This window comes from Thermobia domestica, chromosome 2, assembly GCF_964235325.1.
Source record: "Thermobia domestica chromosome 2, izTheDome1.hap1.1, whole genome shotgun sequence".
In the NCBI taxonomy this organism is placed as follows: Eukaryota; Metazoa; Arthropoda; class Insecta; order Zygentoma; family Lepismatidae; genus Thermobia; species Thermobia domestica.
The window spans coordinates 86,122,528-86,143,931 of record NC_137455.1 but is presented as its reverse complement, the minus strand read 5'-3'; the positions used below and the strand labels follow the sequence as shown (position 1 = coordinate 86,143,931).

The following is a 21,404-nucleotide window of genomic DNA, read 5'->3' as shown; positions in this document are numbered from 1 at the left end:
AAAATGTAAGTTCCTGCGAGATACTGTTACTGTTAGCGCTTTAATGTAGTGTCGATGAAAAATGAACAATTGATGTAAGTCTCCCATATGCCACACCATACCATTTGCAGGTATATGTTCCATACTTGGATCAACCCACTTCTTCAGACCATTGTAACATCAGTACCAACAATTACCACACCAGTACTAGCCATTCAAACAGAAATAGACCTCGTCGCTGAACATTAGAAGAAGAATGCCGTTCGTGTTGGTTCGCGACCCACGTGTACCGAACTCTATCCGTCGATCTAGGTCATCTTTATTTATTTCATATTGCGTTTATAGCTTAAAAGGATGTCTGCGAGTGATACGCTATATCCAGACGTTGGAGCACTTGCTGATGCCACTTAGCAGTGAGCGGCGACGAGTACTGCTTTACGAAGTCTTCACAGCTGATCGTAGAATCGTTGTCTCTGTATTCCCCTACTATCCCTAGTGGAAATTTTCCTAAGTGATTTAAGCAACATGATAGAGTTATTAGTGAAATATCTATCTATTAAAATGCTAAAGTACCAATAGAGAGCGACCGAGCTCTAACCTATAACCTTAGCTTTCAAACCTTTGATTTACGGTTATTTGTGATTTCACGTTTATAACAAAGACAATTATTTTTAAAAGAGTGTATTTTAAATAAATTACGTAAAGAAATATTTTTCAGAAAATTTTTATCCTTTTAAATTAATGTTCGAAGGCCTTTGCCTCTAATAAGCCTTCTCCGAAATAAATGCAAATGAATTGTGCTGCCATCTTTGGAGCTCTTTTAAAGTACGCGTATATGTATGTGGCCAATCCTTTCGACAATGAGATCTCGGAAACTACAGGCTCTAGAAAGATGACGTTTTCACTGATCGATTGCAAATTTCATGTAGATTGTCCAGTTCTAATTGAATATTTAAAAAGCATGGACACTATTTCTTTATTACATTTTTACGTGTACATTGGAAGTGTTGAAATTAAAAAAATAAATAAAGCATCACATCCTAAGCATTATACATTCCAACACCACACTGTTGTATATAGGGGTTGTATATGTCTCAGTCGTTTGTTTCATGGCCAAATAATAATGGAAAAGGAAGGATAAGAACTTCTCCAGTCTAAGATGAACCTTTTTTTTTGGGGGGGGGGAGTATTTAGCCCAATGAACACCATATATAATTGACATTATAATTAATTGTGTATGTAATGTATTTGCTTATTACATACTGCATGCAAGAAGAAATAAAGCACTGGTCATACATGAATTAGAAACTCCAACCGGAAGCTGGCTCAAATCTTGGAAACGATGCGAGATATTGAAAAAATAATCGAAAAAAGTCTCCCTTTTATGATACCCCTAGGCTTTTTTTAATCAATACGTCTTTCACTTGTGTCTGTAAGGGGACATTTACAGATGTTGTAAGGAATGATAAGGAGATTTATGCTCATATGCGAATGATGCGCTGTGTAGAGAGCGCAGGTTCAGCTAGTTTATTTATAAAATCTGAACTAAATCACCTGAGTTGTTTTCAAGAATATCGTCCAAAAAGAGCGTCAGCCCCAAAGGCCCCAAGAATAAAATATCCCTTCTGAATATTTTCATAAGAAGTGATTTACGAAGTATGATTGTGTTATGTATTAAGATAATATTGATGTATGAAATATAAATAAAACAACCTAAGTCTTTGAGAAATTTGTTTGAAAAGAAATCACAGTTAAGAGTAAGATATCGCTTGTGGATTTTTTCAGGACAAATGAATTATGCCGTATTGTTAGGCTATTAATTACTTATTCATTTATGAAATGTAAACAAAATCACCTGAGTAGTTTTTGAGAAAATCGTTCGAAAACACATAACCCCTAAGAGTAAACTTTCTTGATTTTTCACGAAAAAATAATTTTCATGACAGTATAGATGTAATATTGATGTATGAAATATAAACAAAATCGTTAGGGCCGTTTTAGGTAAATCGCTATTTTTATATTCTTAAGTAAATTACCCTTATTTGTGAGAAAAATTTCGCACCTCTCCCCTAAAGAAGCTCCTAAACACCTTAAGTTTCAAATGTAGCTCTGATACATTGAACCAACGGCGACGACTTTCCAAAATTTATGTGGGCGCATATCGATGGCGAGTCGTTTTATATTTTTTCAGGGGACTGTCAATATTTTGTGATTGATTTCTTTTTAGTTAAAATATTTTATGTACACTGTCATGAAGGGCTCTGCTATGATAAAGTAAAATATACCTGTACTGTAAGGATAAGTTGGGGTTACCCTAGCTCAGTCGGTAACACGGCTGAATCAAACGCAAGAGAAACGGGTTTAAAACTGAGCCCCAGGTTAAGGATAGCTTACTGTAATGAATATTCTCAACATATGTAATAGTAACATTAAGCGTATAATTTAAACAATTTACATGATGCACAATGATTGCAAGAGGCAATGATATTATCAATACGTTACTGAAACAAAATACCACATTCTTACAAATTAAAATTAAAAAGTCTTCATAAAAGCAAAAATTTGTAATGATACTGCAGAAAGAACATGCAAGGATTTTATTATAGATATAAACTGCAAAATGATTTAGTTGCCTTTGCACAAACGCATTTGAAACAAACAATTATGTTTTAGAGGTTAGAAATTTTAACTTCCATCTCAATATTTTAATTGCTTATTATTTTTTGATAATAGCAAGTGAGAAATATTTATTTTATTTTGTTTCTATCAACCTAAAAATCTTGTGGATGCATGGCACCCAAAAGATTATTTGTGTGGGTACTGGAGCTCCGGAGCACCCACGTAGGCGGCGCGCATGCGTTGAACGATATTTTCTCTAGGCGATTGAAGACATTTACATCAGACATAACGGACAGACGGACGAATAGATGAACATACAACCAAAAATACGTGTTTCGTTATGTAAGGAACATGAAAAGTATAAACCGGTTGAAACCTAGAATTGAATATTTTGTTTCACAATCACCCTACCTTCTCCTCTATCGTCGCTCAAAAGTAAAAATTAACGAAGGGTTGAACAGTTGCAAGTAATATTGGATGTTTTAAAAGAAAATACAAGATTAAAAGAAAAATGTTAGAAGGAGTTGATATATATATATATATATATATAGAGAGAGAGAGAGAGAGAGAGAGAGAGAGTGAGGCGGATCAAAGGGGAGGCTATAGGGGCTATAGCCCCCCTTGACACTCAGATATACCCAGGATAAAATGGGTTTCAATACTGCTTTTCACTGGATAAAATGGGCTTCAAACCCTCTTTACACTGGATAAAGCTTCAAACTATGGTTTAGCTCCTCCCGTAATCATATCCTGGATACGCCACTGTATATATATATATATATAATATATATATATATATATATATATATATATGTGTGTGTGTGTGTTGTGATAGAAGAACAAAGAAGCAAAGCGAAAGCGTAAGATTCAATTGATAGACGATGTTAAAAAAGAATAAACTTTTCATTAAGACACAGAAATTAGAAAAATGCATAAAGTGGATGGAGATTTGTCAGTGACATGCCAACGATGGTAGAATATACTTACAAAGATGGTTAAAATGTTCGTTAAGTTATCAACAGCTCCTTCAATTCTATTTTTTAGTTGAACACTACAAATTCAAATAACCTTTACATGCTTCTTTTACTAATAATAAAATAAAATCTCGGTCCATTATTGACTCTACCTATAAGTCATTAGAATATAGTGATTTGCTATTTGGTCATAAATCCATTAGTGTATTGATTTCAGCTTTACAAAAAAACGTTCTATAATCAATTTACTTTGTAACAAAAATAAAGATTGATAGTTTTCTTCGTAGCATTTCATTTTCCTGCTAGATATTACTTACAATTAAGTGCTCACCAGAGTAATAGAAGTTAACACATTCTCCAATCTACAATACAGTCTGCGGGCCCCATTTCGTAATGGTTGGCGCAAAATCAGCGGATTCAACTCAATGCAAATAACGCAATAAGTAATTATAACTACAATAACAAGAATCGTAAAGTAAAACACAAATTTTGCATTGCGTTAACGCAAAGCGCTACGAAATGATGCCCCGAAATTCTCAGATAGCCCCAAAATGGCTGCTATGTCATTGTTCTTAACTTCGATCTACTCACTCCGCCTACAGAAACCGATCCACAGAGGGGAAACCTGCTTGGTTGTCATCCCGTGCCTCGCTAGTATACTGTTACGGAGGAACCTACGTGGGCGCGCAAGCAGTTATACGTTTCTCTCTGCTGGCAGACGACTGTGGTTTCCCAGGAGTTGCTACATCATCAGTGTTTACGAAAGCGAGAGGGATTGCGTTCTAAGCTTTAACGGCTGCCTTAGTACGTATTCAAGTTTGCAAAAATATAGAGAAACTACTACCAAGAAAAGAAGATAATAAACTGTAATCGTATTATTTTAAATTAATTTATACGTGTTATATTAACTTCCTTTATTAACGTTGCAGGGCTAGCGCCGGTAGCTTCGGTTGCCCATAAAATACGCCACTGTTTTATTTTACATCCCACGATGGTAACTTATCCAGGATAAATATTGTTAAAAAATTCAATGATGATATTCTCAGTTACACTGGTAGGCGGAACTCAATACCATGACTGACAGAACAAGTGGTTAATGGCGAACTTCGACATTTTTTTCTTTTTTACTTTTAGTATCTAAAAAATCAGAAATTTATACATTGGAAGAGTTTATAAGCGACGTGACAATGACGTAAAACGCTACTGATGATTAGAACTATGTCAAGAAAGATCTTTACTGCATCTTAGTTACTGTAAGCTTGGTTAAAAAAAATAATAAAAATAAAAAATGGAAACAACGTAAGAACTGATAAATAACATTATTTTAATGTGAATGTCTGCCAACGCTAAATTGTGAGAAAAAAGGTTATATAGTGGATACCATTGTCATTCGATCTTAATACTATGAATTTTGCCATAAGGTAATTTTGAAATTGCAGTGAAGGGAACGAAAAAGAAACCAGGATCTGCAGTAGAAGGTAATTACTGGAACGGGTTTCTTTAGAGCTTGACATGTTGAAGAGAATTGGGGGGAAAAAAAGTGGAGCAACGTTTGTCTGTTGAGAATGACAGTGGACTGGTGGATTACGTTTTGCATTAAGTTAAACGTTTTCCCATTAGTTCCGTACCTTATATTTATTTTGTGCAATACAATTGCTTCAACGAATTGTAGGTTAAAAGTAAATTTGAAATAATAATAATAATAATAATAATAATAATAATAATAATAAAGATCCATATTTGCAGACCTTCAAGGAAAAGTGGTTCTATCGTTGTTTCCTTTCCAGGTGTGCGAATACACGTCACACTTACCGTCTTTCAACACCCAAACCTTAACAACAACATAACGACATATACGTATATGAGGATGATATCACATCCTTTATTCATTTCAAGTATTCCACTTGTGAATGCATCAACACTTTTCACTTATTCTGTTTTATTACGTTTCTTCCTAGGTTTACCCATCAAATTTAACTTAAAAAAAAGTATTGTATTAACTGACGCATATCGGTATGTCGAATCCTCGTTTTACGCACTTTGTTCTCAGACCTTTTGCTTATATCAATGTATAATATTCCTCTCTTATCATTTACGTGAATTAAACTTGACTTGAGTTGATTTTGAGTTTAACGTCCCTTTCAGCAGCGACGCTACATGAGACGGCACCTACTGATTAACGTGGAATCCGAACCACATGAGCTCCCGTCGGGAAACGAACCTGGGTCTCTCACGCCAAGGGCGCGTACGCTAACCGCTTAGCCACGAAGGAACTCGTGAATTAAACTTTAGTTTTTCAAAATTAAACAAAATGCTACCGATACGTTAATAAAATTGAAATGAGTATGAAAACTCTTGGACTGTATGTAGAATATGTGTATACACGTACGTGTGTGTGTGTGTGTGTTAGCTATGTAACATACTCTCTATAATTGTTTGTTTTGGCATTGATTGAGAATGTTGTTTTGCCCTTGGGGATACGCTTCTTCTCTCTCTCTCTGTCTCTCTCTCTCTCTCTCTCTCTCTGTCTCTCTCTCTCTCTCTCTCTCTCTCTCTGTCTGTGTGTGTGTGTGTGTGTGTGTGTACGTACGTACGTGCCTTGAAAAGTACGCAATTCTTTAAATGTATAGAGATGGGAAACTGTTTTAGAAGGAGTTATTTGGACAATTGTTGAATTTCCCGAAGGTCACTCTATCCTCATCCACTATGCGTAGGCAAAACAAAACATTGTACAGTCACAGTGTGCAGAATTTTGTCCAATAATAATTGAATGAAAAGTTCATTTACCGTAACTTGGTTTATGTTACATCCTTCGTATTTATGGCAAGGAAAAATATTTTTTTGTTAAATAAGGAAAGCAAAACGCATCAAGATGTTAAATTTCATTTATAAATACTTTCACGCTTATTACGTTTGATTCTCCTTATTCCCTTAAATATGTACGGACACGACATTGCATTTCCTGTTCTAACATAGCTCAGGAAAATGTTGATGGCATATTAAGAGAATTTACGGGAGCTTATCTCCTCATGAACCATCATCTGTTTCCCGTAAATCCTCTTAATACGCCTTCAACTGTCTTTTTAAAACGTTTTTCTCTTCGTTAAATTACACTTATTATCAATTTTTTTAGCAAATTATTTAGTTGATATTTGCTTAAAATCTTTGATTTTTTCTCATCTCTGCCTAAAATTTAGATGTCATACTGTGAGTCATAATGTGCGGTACTAAATACTGAGTCTTGAAGTTGACTATAGCTTTAGAAAGATGATTTGGACAAGGCATATGAAACAATGGTACGGACTTGCATCGCTGTAAAAATTTAAGAAATCACGAAAAAAAAAACTGTCTCGATTTTAACTAATTATTATAACATTCTTCTTGACTTTTAAATTCTAAAATTTCGCGACACAGGAATGTAATATAAAGATAGAAACAATAAATTAAAATCCTCAAGTCCACGAAAAACAAGCAGAAAGGTTTAGGAATGTTCATCGACGGTGAGAATGTTGAATCAGTTATATTTTAGAATTTAAACAGCACGATGTCCTATAGAAAAGTTAAAGCTAGTATAACACAGACTTTGATTCTTTTATACTGTAGTATAAAGAAGCCAAATTATTTACAGATAGTAACAAAAAAAAAGTGAATATCGTTTCACAGTCTGGTGTAGCTACATCTAATAACTTCTGGTTACAATAGAGGGATAAGATCAAGGAAAGAACTCGTTTCTCGGACGCTGACTCCATATCGAAACAAGTGACTACTTGCTGTCTCTTATTGATTTTACTCTATGGAGATAAATATTTCAGAGCGAAAATGATTTTATTGGTGCCTGCCACTTCGGCTACATTAGAGCAGTGGTTCTCAACCTATGTGTCGCGACACTCTGGAGAGTCCCCTAAGGTGTGTCGCGAAATTTTAGAATTTGAAAATCATGAACAATTTAATAATAATTAGTTAAAATCGAGACAAACTGTACCAGTCAACACCTCCAGCGGTAGCAATAATGTTCAATGCTATATAGAGTCATTATAAAAACTAACTGGTTTCACTGTTATAATAAACATTATTATTATTTATAATATCAAACAAGTACGTTCTACGCGTTTAGTAAAGTGTGTCTAGGTCAAAAAAGGTTAAGAACCACTGCATTAGAGGAATGAAGTCAGAAATAAAACATTCTTTCATTACATATAAAACTGCTTTACGCTATCTACTACAGTTTATTTTTTATTCACTGTAGCAATCAATGTTGAGATAGGAAATTGTAGATGCCTACTACTTCCAATTTGAATAGAGAGATAGAAGCCCAAATAATGCCTATTTGAGTCGAAAAGCCTTATCTCGTTATCTCACACCGTTTTATCTCTACTACGATCAAAGTTGAAACTGGAAATGGTTAACTTCTACCACATCTGGTTTGAATAGAGGTTTAAAGGAGTACACGGAACCTATTGTTGGTACACTGAATCGATTTCAGGAAGCCACTTATCGCTATCTCTGTACCGATTTTGCTCTATGGAAGACAACATTGAGACCGGAAGTAGTACGACATTTCTATCAGTTTCGATTTTAGTAGAGATGTGGGTGCAAATGTTATATTTTCCTGAGACGCTAAATTGATTACAGGAAACCACTTCTTGCTCTCTTACTCTTTTTATTCCCTGGTGATTAACGTTACAAAACTGGAAGTTGTTAATTTGTAACACACCCGGTTTGACTAGAGAATTAATGAAGTAGATTGAACCTATTGTTGGGACTGTGAATTGATTTTAAAAAATCCATGTTCCTGTCTCTTATCATTTTTGCTCTATGAAGATCAATATTCAAACCGGGAGTAGTAGTAAATTTCTACCACTTCCATTTTAAGGAGATAATACATTTTCTTCAGACGCCGTATCCATTCCGAAAAAACAATATCCGTTACTGTTTTAATTCCATGGTGATCAACGCTGAAACCGGAAAAAGATTATTTTCTACCACTTCCGGTTTTAATAGAACGTTATTATATGTCATGGAACCTATTCTTAGGATGCTGAATCGATTGTAAAAAGCCGCTTTACTTCTCTATACTTCTTATTGCTTTGTCTGACACCTGTGAACAGACAGACAGTTGAACGGACATAGTCGTTCTATGAGACTTCTGATAGTTATGCACAGCGTAGTTTAGAAATCTAATAAACAAACACTTTTCAGTCTTTCATAAATCAAATAAATTTATTGAATTTTCTAGGCGGGTTACTGTACTGGAGTAGAAATTCTAACAGAAAAATTTCTAAATTAAAAACGTCACTTAGCTTGTTAACACTATTGGATCTCTTATGAGAATTCAGTGAAGCAAATTTTACAGAATGACGTTGGGGCGGGGAGGGGGATAGATTTCAAACTCCTTAGATTATAAACAAAGTGGCTCGATTATTGAGAAGGAATCAATTGGAGAAATCTAAAATTACATTCTGTAAGTAGTGGTGAAAGTTGTTTGAATTTCGTGATGGCAAGACGCACTTAAAGCCCTGCAAATAACTATTCTGCCAAGAACTTCAGCCAAATTATGCAGTGAGGTGCCATGGACATTTATTTCAATTGAAAGTTAGCAAGGACATTCTTCCGTTTTTCTTTAAGGCAACATTGAACTCAGTGGTTGTGGTAGGTTATGATAAATAAAAGTCAAGCCTATTCTAAGTTTGTACTCCGCAAAGGGAATCGAATAACAGAAAGAATCCTTCCAAACAATAATATATTCCCAATCTCTACTTAACTATCAGCTATTTTGGTTAGCATAACATACATGATAATTGGGATAGGGGTGTTGAGTGGACTCGAGTGGCGGTGATAGATTGAGGCTTAGCGTCCGTTTCAGCAGTGAGACCACGTAAGACTTGGGCCTAGACCTTAAGATGGGATCCAAACCACATGAGCTCCCACTGGAAATTGAAGCCGGGTCTTTCCCGCCGAAGACACGTACGCTAATCACATAACCCCGAGGAAGCTCGAATAGACTCGGGTGTTTTCGGACCAATTATTATGATTTGTGCTCTCTATGATTTTTCTTAGTCATTCTTGGTGAATATATGTATCGTCCTGAGTTACATGCCATTGTCGCTTTGTTTTATTATTATTATTGTAAAGAGGCAGAATGGCTTAGTGGTAGAACATTACTTCTTGTGGAAAGTGTGGTTTGATCCCAGTTCATGTGATCTTGAGGTTGAAAACATTGTGCCCGTTGGTTTTCTCAAGCTTCTCCCATTTTATTTTCCATTATTTTTCCAATTGTTCTGCCATTTAGTTTCGTTCAGTAATCGTTTTCTTTAGCCTACAAAGCAGATTAAGACGTTAAGCTAAATATGTTATGATGTCTCTTCAGATAAGTATTATACAGAGGATACCATACAAGCTGAGTATTAAGCTCAAATATTCCTATAATTAACTAACCCATAAATTTAACGCTACGGATTTAAAACAAGAAAAAACGTAACTATGTTTTGTCAATTCAATATAGACAATATTGTTATTATTACAGTATTATCCTACTTTTCTAAGATCGCTCCTTATATTATTGTTAGCGAAAAATTATGGGATCCTTATAGCTCAACAGCTATATTAATGATCATTGGTGTCAGCAACACTTAAAGTTTGAGAGAGACAGACTACAGAGGGGACTGGGGTGTACGAAATACCCCTCAGGAAAGGAGGGACTGGGGCATATGAAATATCCTCAGTAAAGCAGGAGTTCCGGGAATTTTCCCCCGGAAAATAAAAAAAAATAGTCTTCGTACATTGTATTTTAAAGCATTTTTGGCGTTAAAAGCAAAATAAGTTTTTGTGTGTGTTTTATTTTACCTTTGATAGTTTTTTTTTTTTTTTGGTTTGGAAAATGTGGTGCTAAAAAAAACACATAAGGCCTTATGCAGAGTCGTTTTGTCGTATGATTAGCGTTATACTAACAGCCTGACTACTGCAGGAAACATATGTTAGTCGAACTCTTTAGTATGGCACTAATAATGCGTCAGAACGACTCTGCATAAGGCCCATAGAGTCTACACATTTTACAGTTTGTTTGTTTATTCAAACAGTAAAATTCAACCTTGTTTTATGATTTTAGTTAAACTTAAATGACACCAAATATATGTCAAAAATAAAACAATGACAAAATATAGTGTAAAGTGGATACTCAGAAACAATAAAGTTTTGAAAAACAGATTTTGGGCCTAGAAGCCTACAACTAATGTAAATGAGGCTCAATATATAGTTCAAAATTACTTGAAAATAATAATAATAATAATAATAATAATAATAATAATAATCACCATTATTATTATTATTATTATTATTATTATTATTATTATTATTATTATTATTATTATTATTATTATTATTATTATTATTAGCTAAACTAAACTCGCTTGCTGCTCGCTATTTAAACAGAAACAGTTCGTTATTTTACAATTTACTCCACCTTCACGTTCATAGGGTCAAAAACTGACAGCCTTTTTTCACAATTGGAAACACATTTTTGTGCTACTTTTTTCATATCCTGTTTGTCTAACATTGTTTTGTGAAAATAGCAAACTCTTACGTGTTTGAACCTTTTTTGGGTCATAGTTGACCGAAGGTACTTGAAATATTGGGGAGACGAAAACAGTTTTACAAATATTGGGAGTGAGACGTCCCTGCTGTCCCCGGTGGAATTGACGCCCGTGTTAATGATTATACCCTTATATACTCTCCCCGCTCCCGAATATGGTGTAGCAATAGTTATAGTGAGTTGATTTATGGCGTACACGCTATTGATGTGTTCCTTGATGTGGTTTGTCGATAGTGTTTGGCCTTTCCTTCATCCTAGCAAGGGGCATCAAACCAAAACATTATTGGAATGGATTATACCTAGGTAGACATGAATCAACGAAGATCATAGATATGGAGTCAGGTTTTACCCTCAGTCAGTAGTCGGGCAAAGACATTCGGAGCACTAGCGTTAATGGATCAAAACTGCAATGGATGCTTCAATTTGTTCTTTCTGATCACTGCTCAGACATTTTGGCGCTTACAATGCTGAAAGCTTGTGTATGTCCAGTATAGCCAACACGCTCTCGAGAAATATTTAATATCTGGGCTTTTTTTCTAATATTCGCCTGTCCTTAGGGTTAAGTTCATGGATACCATCACATGCTGCCGGATCGTTGAAGGACGCCCATTGTGGGGAACATTTTCAAAAATGAAATGCAGATTAATTGCATCATATATGACATAATTATCTAGTTAAATGTAGTAGAAAGTATAGTACTCACGCCGAGTCGTGAAGCTTGGGCTCTAAACATATCATAGAAATATTTTACTTGAGCTCCGATACATCGGAAAACTTCGGTACAATTCGTAGAGCCGCTTCCCGAGCACACACTTGGGGAAACGTCAAACAGCTGAAATTCACCAACAATGTTGCCAAACTTTGAAGACATAGTAAATGAGTATTTAAAAAAAAAAAAGAACAATAATAACATTGCACAACAATAACCACTTTAACAATTATACTAAAACGGTAACAATAGCACGAATAGTAACAACGAAAATATAAGCAACGACAACAAAAAACAGTTAACAGGACGGAACTTGGCGCCAATCCGACAACACTCTACTCTTGGGAGATGTCTTCTCTGTAGCGCGAGAGACGACATTGACAAAATTTGATGGGTGAAGTGGACAACCGGAACACACCCTTGCGTTCTATTGGGTGGTGAACAGGCCAGCAAAAATTTAGGGGGGGGGGCTAGACCCCCCTGGATACGGGTCGGGTGGTGAAATCGGTAGATCTAGGTTAAACTTCACGACTCGGCGCGAATACTATAGTATTAAAGACACGTGAATCTTCAGTTACTTCTGGGAATTATACAATATTGTGACTGTAGTTCGGGAAGCCTTTTCCCAGAAAATGACAATGTATAATGGAATGAAGTTGTGATTTTCCTCCACAAACCTCATATCATGACTGGTTTGAAAACGAAATCGTAACCCTGTTATTCAAAAGCTAAGTATTGGACTACTGAGTCAAAATATCTCGATTCGTTATGTTTGTGCGAAGAGGTCCATATGATTATCGAATTACAGTTTTTAATAAACTTATACTTTCGTCACCTATATATGGAGAAAATGGTTTCTGGATATATATCAATCTTAAATGAAAGCGTATATAATTACAGGCCGAATGTTCAGCGTATCGAAATCAAATTTCGAATTTAAGGCTTTTATGAAATTGCTAAGAGAGAAGAGCAGTATGGAGGATAGTTCTAGGATATTGACTAGAGGATGAAAATTGAAATTTTCCTCGTATTTTATAAATAAATGTTTCATTAAATTATTATCTTGTAAGACACAATTTATTTTTCTCAGAAGAGTCGAAAAAGAGTAATTTATTGGTGGTGTGAATTTAGTTTGAATGATTTTTTCTCAAAAATTATTTTAATTATTTTGTGCATACGTATTTTATGAATAAACCTTTCTCCAATAACTTTACCATATGATATTACTTGATGATTCAATTTCAAAAATTGAGCTTATTTTGAATCCCTTTATATTGTTATAGAATTGAACGTATTTGGGCTGCTAAGCCAAAATTTTTGCTGTGCTAATCCAGAACTCAATAATCAATTCCAGTTGAGCAAGAAACTTAATAGTGGCTGTATCTATTACTTAAAGATTAGTTTTTCCCCCTTTTTAGTACTCTTTTCAATTCAAGAAAATGTTTATTGAAATGTACTAAAATATCTAATTCTAATATAGTTTTTAGTATCATGTAAATTTGAGGAGAATTAGATTCTATGTCAAAGGAAACTATATCCCAATTTATCGATTCATTTATTGATAAAAAAAAATCCCTTTGCTGACAACTGTACTAAATAAGGTGATAGTGATCTTCTTACTCGGAGCCAAGATTAAGTAATCATATCTCAATTTGGTCGCGAAAAAACTTATCTTTTTGATTGCAGGGTCACAAATGGATCTTGGATGATGATGACTCTTACATAATGCATATTTTGCCACTTGGGAACATTTCTTTGCATTACTTACTGTTTTGTGCAGATTAACAAATTAATGCAGTCAAAAAACGGTTGTTTGAGCAGCCGCCAGCAATGTACAACAATTATCATCTGCAGTTGTTTGAAATGCTGTTATCTAACTGTCTCGAACGAGTTTTGGCCAATTTACATGTGTGTTCGTGTGTTTCTTTCTCTCAGAACATCCCGTCACCGTCTGTGCTCCAAAGAAAGAAGAGCCTTCCAGATGTGCAGGTTCTTCCCAAGGCTACTGAGCCCATGTCTCGAGAGGAGGTGTCCGTGTTGAGTTCTGCCAGGCGAGAGGAAGTTCGTCGGATGCAGGAGGAGGCTGAGAGGCTACGTGCCAACCCTTTGCTCTACCTTGTCAGCCCCAATGTTAAGGTAACTCATTACCAACACCTTTCAAAACAACGTGAGGAAGCGTTTGCATCAAAGGTGTTGGATGCAGTTGCAAGATTAACCTGCACTTCTCTCTCGTAGTAGACTAGATCAACCGCTTCATCCATGGATTTCCATCATGGCGTTGTATTCTTTGCATCTTCAACCATATTTCCTATACTTTATAATGTTATAAATACACAGAGTGTGCGGAAAACTTCGAAGAGCATCACCTTAAATGAAATAAAGAAATATTTACAGTACAATTTTCGGAAAGTTCAAAATTAATGAATGTACTAACGACATTTAAATGCCAAAAGAATGTCAGCTATATAGAGAGCCTATCCTCGTCAAATCCTTTAAAAAAAAAAGTATCAAGAAAATGATTTGTAAAATGAAATGGAATACCGCCTAATTTTTTATCCGTAAAATACTGCTAAATCAGTTTCTCAATCTTCAGAGGTCTAAAGTTTAGATCTTTCAATAGATCAGGAGACACTTGATGCCTTTCAAAAAGAAAAATAGTAAAGCTTTCTTGATACTTCTGTCTTAGTGAAATACTTCTTCTGCAACAAATTAAACTGAAATCTCTTTCATTACTCAACTGTTTCTTCTCACCAGTCAAGCAGTTCGCTAAGAGAAGCGTGCTGTGGGATAACTGTGGGATATATATATATATATATATATATATATATATATATATATATATATATATATATATATATATATATATTCATCTCTTTGAAAGTCTGTTCGATAACATTTTGTCACGTCATGCCGTGTTTAATCGTTACATTTTTCGGCTCATATTAAAAAATCTGCGCTTCACTGATGCTCCAAAGTTTTCCGTCTTCGAATCATTTTCGTTATGTCTTTATTATATCTAAACGCTTTCGTAGTTTTCATACTGAAAATATGCTTTATTATAGTCAAGTGTGGTTTTATAGACATTATAGAATTACTAGATTTACTTTCCTAGAATGACTAACATATCGTAATATCGTGAACCTTTTAGTTTTAGTCCATAGTAGTTCATAGTTTATTGCTTGTTTTAGTTTATAGTGTGTTACACGTGATAAGTTTTTACTAAAATTACGAATACCCACTTTCAAATATTCCACTATTATGTTAAATTACAATAGTATCTAAAAATGCAAAATATTATTAAAATGACCTTCACATCTAATAACCAAGTATAATGAATAGAGCAACCCAAAAGCATAAAAAGCATAGCTAATAGCAATTTACACATATGGTTGGTACCTTAAACATGGCTGTGGTTGTATAAGGGTCCAGAAGAAACTAATTTTAGAAAATAAAGCATAATTTAAAATATACAGCACAATTCTTGGAAAATTCTGATTAACTGCAAGTTTACAAATACTTTACATATTTTACAAATATTTTTTAAAACCAATATTTATAATGCAAAATCATTGAGAACAATGCAACAATGAAAAGCTTATTTTTACTTCTGTAAACTTCTTTTCGGTATAATCCTTTGATGTGAAGAAAAGAAAAGAGGAGAAGAAGAAAACTTTCCGCTAACAATGAATAGTACAGAAAAACTCCACACATTGTTATCTGTACCTCTTAAACTTGAGCACTTTCTGTACTTTTTGGAGACATCTTTTACTTTCCCTTTCTGTATATATGCACCTCTAAGGCGCATACAAGTTATAGAAAAAAAAATGACTCGAGTAAAGCATATCTCTTTACAGTGGGGCTGCGGTGCATCAGTGGTAGAGCGTTCACCTCTGGTGTTTGAGGTCTCGGGTTCGATCTCAGCCCCCGCCAAGTGAACTTTGTGGTGGACAAACACCGTGTGCGTGGGTTTCCTCGGGGTTCTCCCGTTTCCTCCCACTTTATTCATTCCACCATTTCATTCATTACTCATCATCACCTTCTCCTGTATCCTAACCGGCATAACCGTGGGACGTAAAACTCAAGCAGCCATCTCTTTACTCTTTAAGTAGAAAGTTCATTAAATATGAAAGAAACTGATTGCATAAAATATTAACAAATAGATCAATATATTTAGAATATTTAATGTATAGTAAATATTATATACGTACATTATACACGATTAATATGTAAAACAATGATTGTAATTAAGAATAAAGCATAATAAAGCATAATTTTAAAAAAATAAAGCATAATTAAACAAAAATAAAGCATAATTAAACAAAAATAAGGCATAATGTGGGTTGCTCTAATAATGAATGAGTAGCTCTTCACATGTTACGTTTGATTGTAATTTAACATCAATATTAAGACAGTATGTTTGTCAAGAATTCGTTATAATTTTATTAGAAAAGCTTACAGTATATGTAGGCTAAGAAGTGACTGTGTGTCAATATTTTAAGACGTAAAACATAAAGATGGGTCAAAAAGTTGCAGCCTAAATTCTGTACTGGTAAGTGCATCTATTGGTTAGTGTGTTATAGCATTTTGTTTGATCTTTTGAATTTTTTTATGTGAATTTATGTGAAATTCTTCGTGTGATTGTTCCAATGTTACTTTATTAAGTTGACCAAAGTTGACCATAATTGCACTTTACCTAAAACTTTTTTAAAAATATTTATTCCATGCATTTTGTGATATTTGTATTTGTACGCCTACCAAGTTCTTTGATAATTAACATTCTCGTATAGACCCTAATAATACCTATAAATTGACAAACACACACACATGATTTTATATATATATATATATATATATATATATATATATATATATATATATATATATATATATATATATATATATATATATATATAATTAATCTTGAATATTTTTATTTAGTTTATTCTTTATCAGTTTATATAGTTACTGATATAATTGCATGTGGAAAAATTATCGCGCTACTTTAGGAATGCATAAAAATATTTTTTTAGTGATCACTGAGTAGAGAAAAGTTACGTTTCGTCAGTTAAAACTTGTTAGCAATTATCTTCAAGTATGTTGAGAAATAGATACGGTGAATGTATGTTATTAAACCCTTTGCAGTTGTTTCACAAAAGCATACATATTGCAAACTCTATTTGACCACGATTTCTTGGTCGTTGGTATTATATAAAATATGAACTTTATATAGTTAAATCCAGTACCAGAAATATTTTGCTTTTGGCATATTGTTATAACTAGATCATGGGCGCCCAAAGGAGTAGTAGGTCAGTGTAGATGTAGACCATTGCTTTCCTCTTTTTGTGAGGTTTGCTGGCTAATCTTGAAATCCTTTCATATGATACGAGCAGAAATTAAATTAGAATTCTTTTGTACGTACATTAAAATTGAATTAGAGCCTTATCATTAAACCTTGGTTACGTTTTTATCTTCTAAATTCTCATATAACACATTGAGAAATCTTTACATTACACATCCATGCACAAGCTAAAGATTTTATTTATTTGTATGTTTATTTATTTATTTGGTAAAATTCTTCTGGTGCTCATGAACTAAATGATTACACAATTCTATATCATATTGTAATGAGCTTGACATCGGGTTACGCCAATTGAGTATATTAAACATAAATCCTATCTTAAAGGAAAGTACGTAAGTTCTTATAGTTTAGAAAATTATTGAGTTGGGTTGATTTTGTTTAACGTCTCTTTCAGCAGCGAGGCTATATGAGACGTGGACCTACTGATTAACGTGGAATCCAAACAACATGAGCTCCCGCCGGGAATCGAACCCGGGTTTCCCACGCCAGAGGCGCATACACTAACCGCTTAGCCACGAAGGAGCTCATTTAGAAAATTATTTTTTTACTAACAATATTATACCAATTATTTTGAATTGAAACGACAGGTAATTTTCTTTAAACCGGTTGAATCTGTAATTATGTAATATACATATGCATTCCAGCACATTTATTGGATAATGCTATACTTGCCGTTGGCTACTATTTAGTCATTCGGAAAAGTTATGAAGCTTGGGAAATGAAAACATTTCTTTCTCTTTCTCTTTTATTTGTTTAAAAATGGTAACTATGAACCTAAAATAGGAACTATAGTATGATAATCTTGAGTTCATCTCTAGAAGAGGTTTCTGATCTTAAAGCAAGCATTTGATCAAAGAGCACAAAAGTTCATTATAGAATTTCCGCGAAACGCTTAACTGTACAAGTTCGGCTGATGGCAGTCACTATACACGTACATAATTAAATAACCTGCTGCTACATCATTCCTTCGGGAAACGAAATTATGAAACAGTTCGTTTAACTAGCGCGACGAGTGTCCTGTTATTTAGAATATGACGTCACATTAGCAAATTAGACAAGGTTAGAGTAAGCAGACTTTTTTTGTTTTTCTAAGACTTCAAAGCACAATGGATGGACTACTGCCCTATTATTAGCCACGAGACGAATAGCCTTCATTTGGCACTGTTTTCATCAGAGTAAGGATAAACATAGTATGTTTTTTTTCTTTATTTGTTATATATCCAAACATTATTCTTCTAATTCTTTCTTCCCGGAAGATTCTTTTCTGTATATCGCTATCTTACAAATTCCTCTCATTTTTTACCGTTGAGTACTTCTAGTTAAATATAATGTTTAACTTTGCCTTCTCTGTATTGTGTTTAAAATTGGAAATTGGCATCTAATGCCAGTCAGTGACGTCACTTTTGGCATAAGTAAATGAAAGACTTCTCTTTTAGAGAAGCTTGGGAGTATTTCAGACAAACACTAGTTAATATATACTTTCAATCAAAGGCGTAATAAAAGATAGGAATGTTTCTTCGTATGGACTCTATATAATAAGTGTAGGACATTTAAACATGAATGAAAAAACATGATAACATTCATCCCCTTTGTAGATCTATCCTGTTATTAATTCATCGTTAATTAACAAGGAGCAATACTTTTTAAGGATAATCTATCCTAAATAAATATAGAATAATAAATCCTGATTTTAGTAGTACTGAGAAATAAAAATAGCTTCTGTAGAGGTAATACATAATGTATTTTTAAGTTTATGCTGCATTCCTAATTTGTAAGTTAATGGAGGTGAGGAAATATAAAAATGTTTGATGATAAAGTAGTCGACATAAAGTAATGAAGTAGCAGAACGCAGGGATAGCTATAAAATTCTGCACAGACAATATTGGTCAGTCACGGAACCTTTATAATTTCACTAGATACAATTGGTTATCTTTCCCTTTCAGAGTCATTTCCGTAGAACCATTCTAATAGGTCTAGGAAGTTTCGGTGTAGGATAATTCGGGTATACAGAAAATTCAATATACGGAAAACCCGGTGTGGAGAAACTTAAATGTAAGGTGGATTCGGTGTAATACATATTGCATATTACCGCTTACGATAACTTATAAAACTTCATATTGTGAAAACAAAAACGGCATAAAATGCACCGAATAAAATGTTATTATGTATTTCAAGAGAAGAAATTTTCTTTTTACATTCGATCCGATATCTCTTACATGTCTTTTGTGGAAGATTACTATAATTTGTTTTCATCACACAATCAAACTGACACTTTTTTTTTTTAAGAAATAAAACTATCACAACTATAAGTTCAGAGAATAGTTATAGAAACATAATTCATAGAAATAACTAGAAACACCTTGCATACAGTACATTGTAGAACATATATACATATGTAAGATGCAAAAATATATTAATCAAAAAGTCTTAGTGAAATGGCAATATAAAATGAGAAGGTTTTATCAGATAATATTTGCAGAAATAGTGTTGAGATAATAATAGGAACAAAGGCTAAAACAATAAAAAAATAACAGGTTCAGTAAAATATTTACTACGTCCTAAGCGCGATATTCAGAATTAGGCCTATTTGTTAAAATGACAAATTGTAGGCCACTTCTCTCAGATATTGAACAACGTTCCCATTTTCAAAATTGGTTGCAAGAGACTGCAATCTGAAAGTGGTGCATTTGTATTTCTTCTTACTATTATGGGAATTACCTATATGTAACTGCTCAATTTGGAAGGTCGCTAACGCCTACTTCATTTGTAGGACATCCAGCAATCTTCATATTTGTGGATGGCTGTCGCCAATGTGAGCGTCGAAACCCCTGCAATTTTCAATATTACTCCTCCAGTAACCTATATTTATTTTTGGAAGTAAAAATTCTAGAAGGCACATTCCAAAACAGTATAAAAACATAAGTTTCAAATTAAATGTGATGGAAACGATGGTCACTTCACTAAATCACGCGGACGAACATCGGAAACCTAATTTCTTGTTATGTAAAGGTCATGAAATATTAAAATCCGTCGAGATCTTGAATTCAAATTATTTCACCATCACATTAAAAAAAATCCTTATAGCAGACAGTAAAAGTACGTTCTACACAAAGTTTGAACTTAAAACTAACACTGCTTTATCCTCAAAGTTAACTTTCTAATGGTTCCTACGGTTTGGGTACAAAACCTCGCGGCCAGAACCTCGCGGCGACAACCTCGCGGACCAAAACCTCGCCTGGCCAAAACCTCGCCTCCCAAAACCTCGCGGCCCAAAATCTCGCCAGGCCGAAACCTCGCCTGGCCAAAACCTCGCCTCCCAAAACCTCGCGGCCCAAAATCTCGCCAGGCCGAAACCTCGCCTGGCCAAAACCTCGCCGCCCAAAACCTCGCGGGACAAAATCTCGCCGGGCCAAAACCCCGCCTGGCCAAAACCTCGCCGCCCAAAACGTCGCGGGACCAAAACCTCGCGGGCCAAAATCTCGCCGGGCCAAAACCTCGCCGCCCAAAATATCGCCATACCCAAAATCTCGCCTGACCAAAATGTAAATGTTCCAACAGATGATAAGGATGACGGTATAAAAGACGCTGTTTCAGAAGAAGTATCACGGGTATTTGACCAAGTCCCGCGATACCATATGAAAATTCTATTTCTGTATTAGAGGATTACAATGTGAAGGTAGGGCGACAGGATGTTTTTAAACTGGTTATAGGGAAAGAAAATCTGCATAAGGAAAGTAATGACAACTAACGAGGTTAGTTTCGTGAACTTTGGAACATCCAAAAACTTAAAATTTTAACAAAAATCTAATAATATTTATGAAAATATGAAACAATATATGAGTTTTTACGACGTCCCTTGATTATGTCCTATAGGTTAAAGGAGACGTAGATGACAAGGATGAAGGAAATGATCGAATAAAGAAAGTGGGAGGAAACGGGAATAACCCGAGAAAGCCCGATGTTTTGTATATTATTATTATTATTATTATTATTATTATTATTATTATTATTATTATTATTATTATTATTATTATTATTATTATTATTATTATTTGTAATGTGGAATTGAATATTAGGAAACACATTGGGTTAATTTTAAAGAAAAGTTTCATTCGCGGCGAGGTTTTGGCCTGGCGAGATTTTGGCCCGCGAGGTTTTGGGCGGCGAGGTTTTGGC

The 21,404-nt window shown here is 34.3% G+C and overlaps 1 protein-coding gene across 1 annotated transcript in view; it reads left to right on the top strand.

The window, feature by feature from the left end:
* Nucleotides 1–21,404, top strand: part of jp (junctophilin) — a 506,547-nt gene that overhangs the window by 479,775 nt on the left and 5,368 nt on the right. Inside the window, exon 8 of the mRNA XM_081743641.1 lies at nt 13,805–14,005. Within this exon, the coding sequence (XP_081599767.1) occupies nt 13,805–14,005 (201 nt within the window). The remainder of the gene's footprint in view (nt 1–13,804; nt 14,006–21,404) is intronic.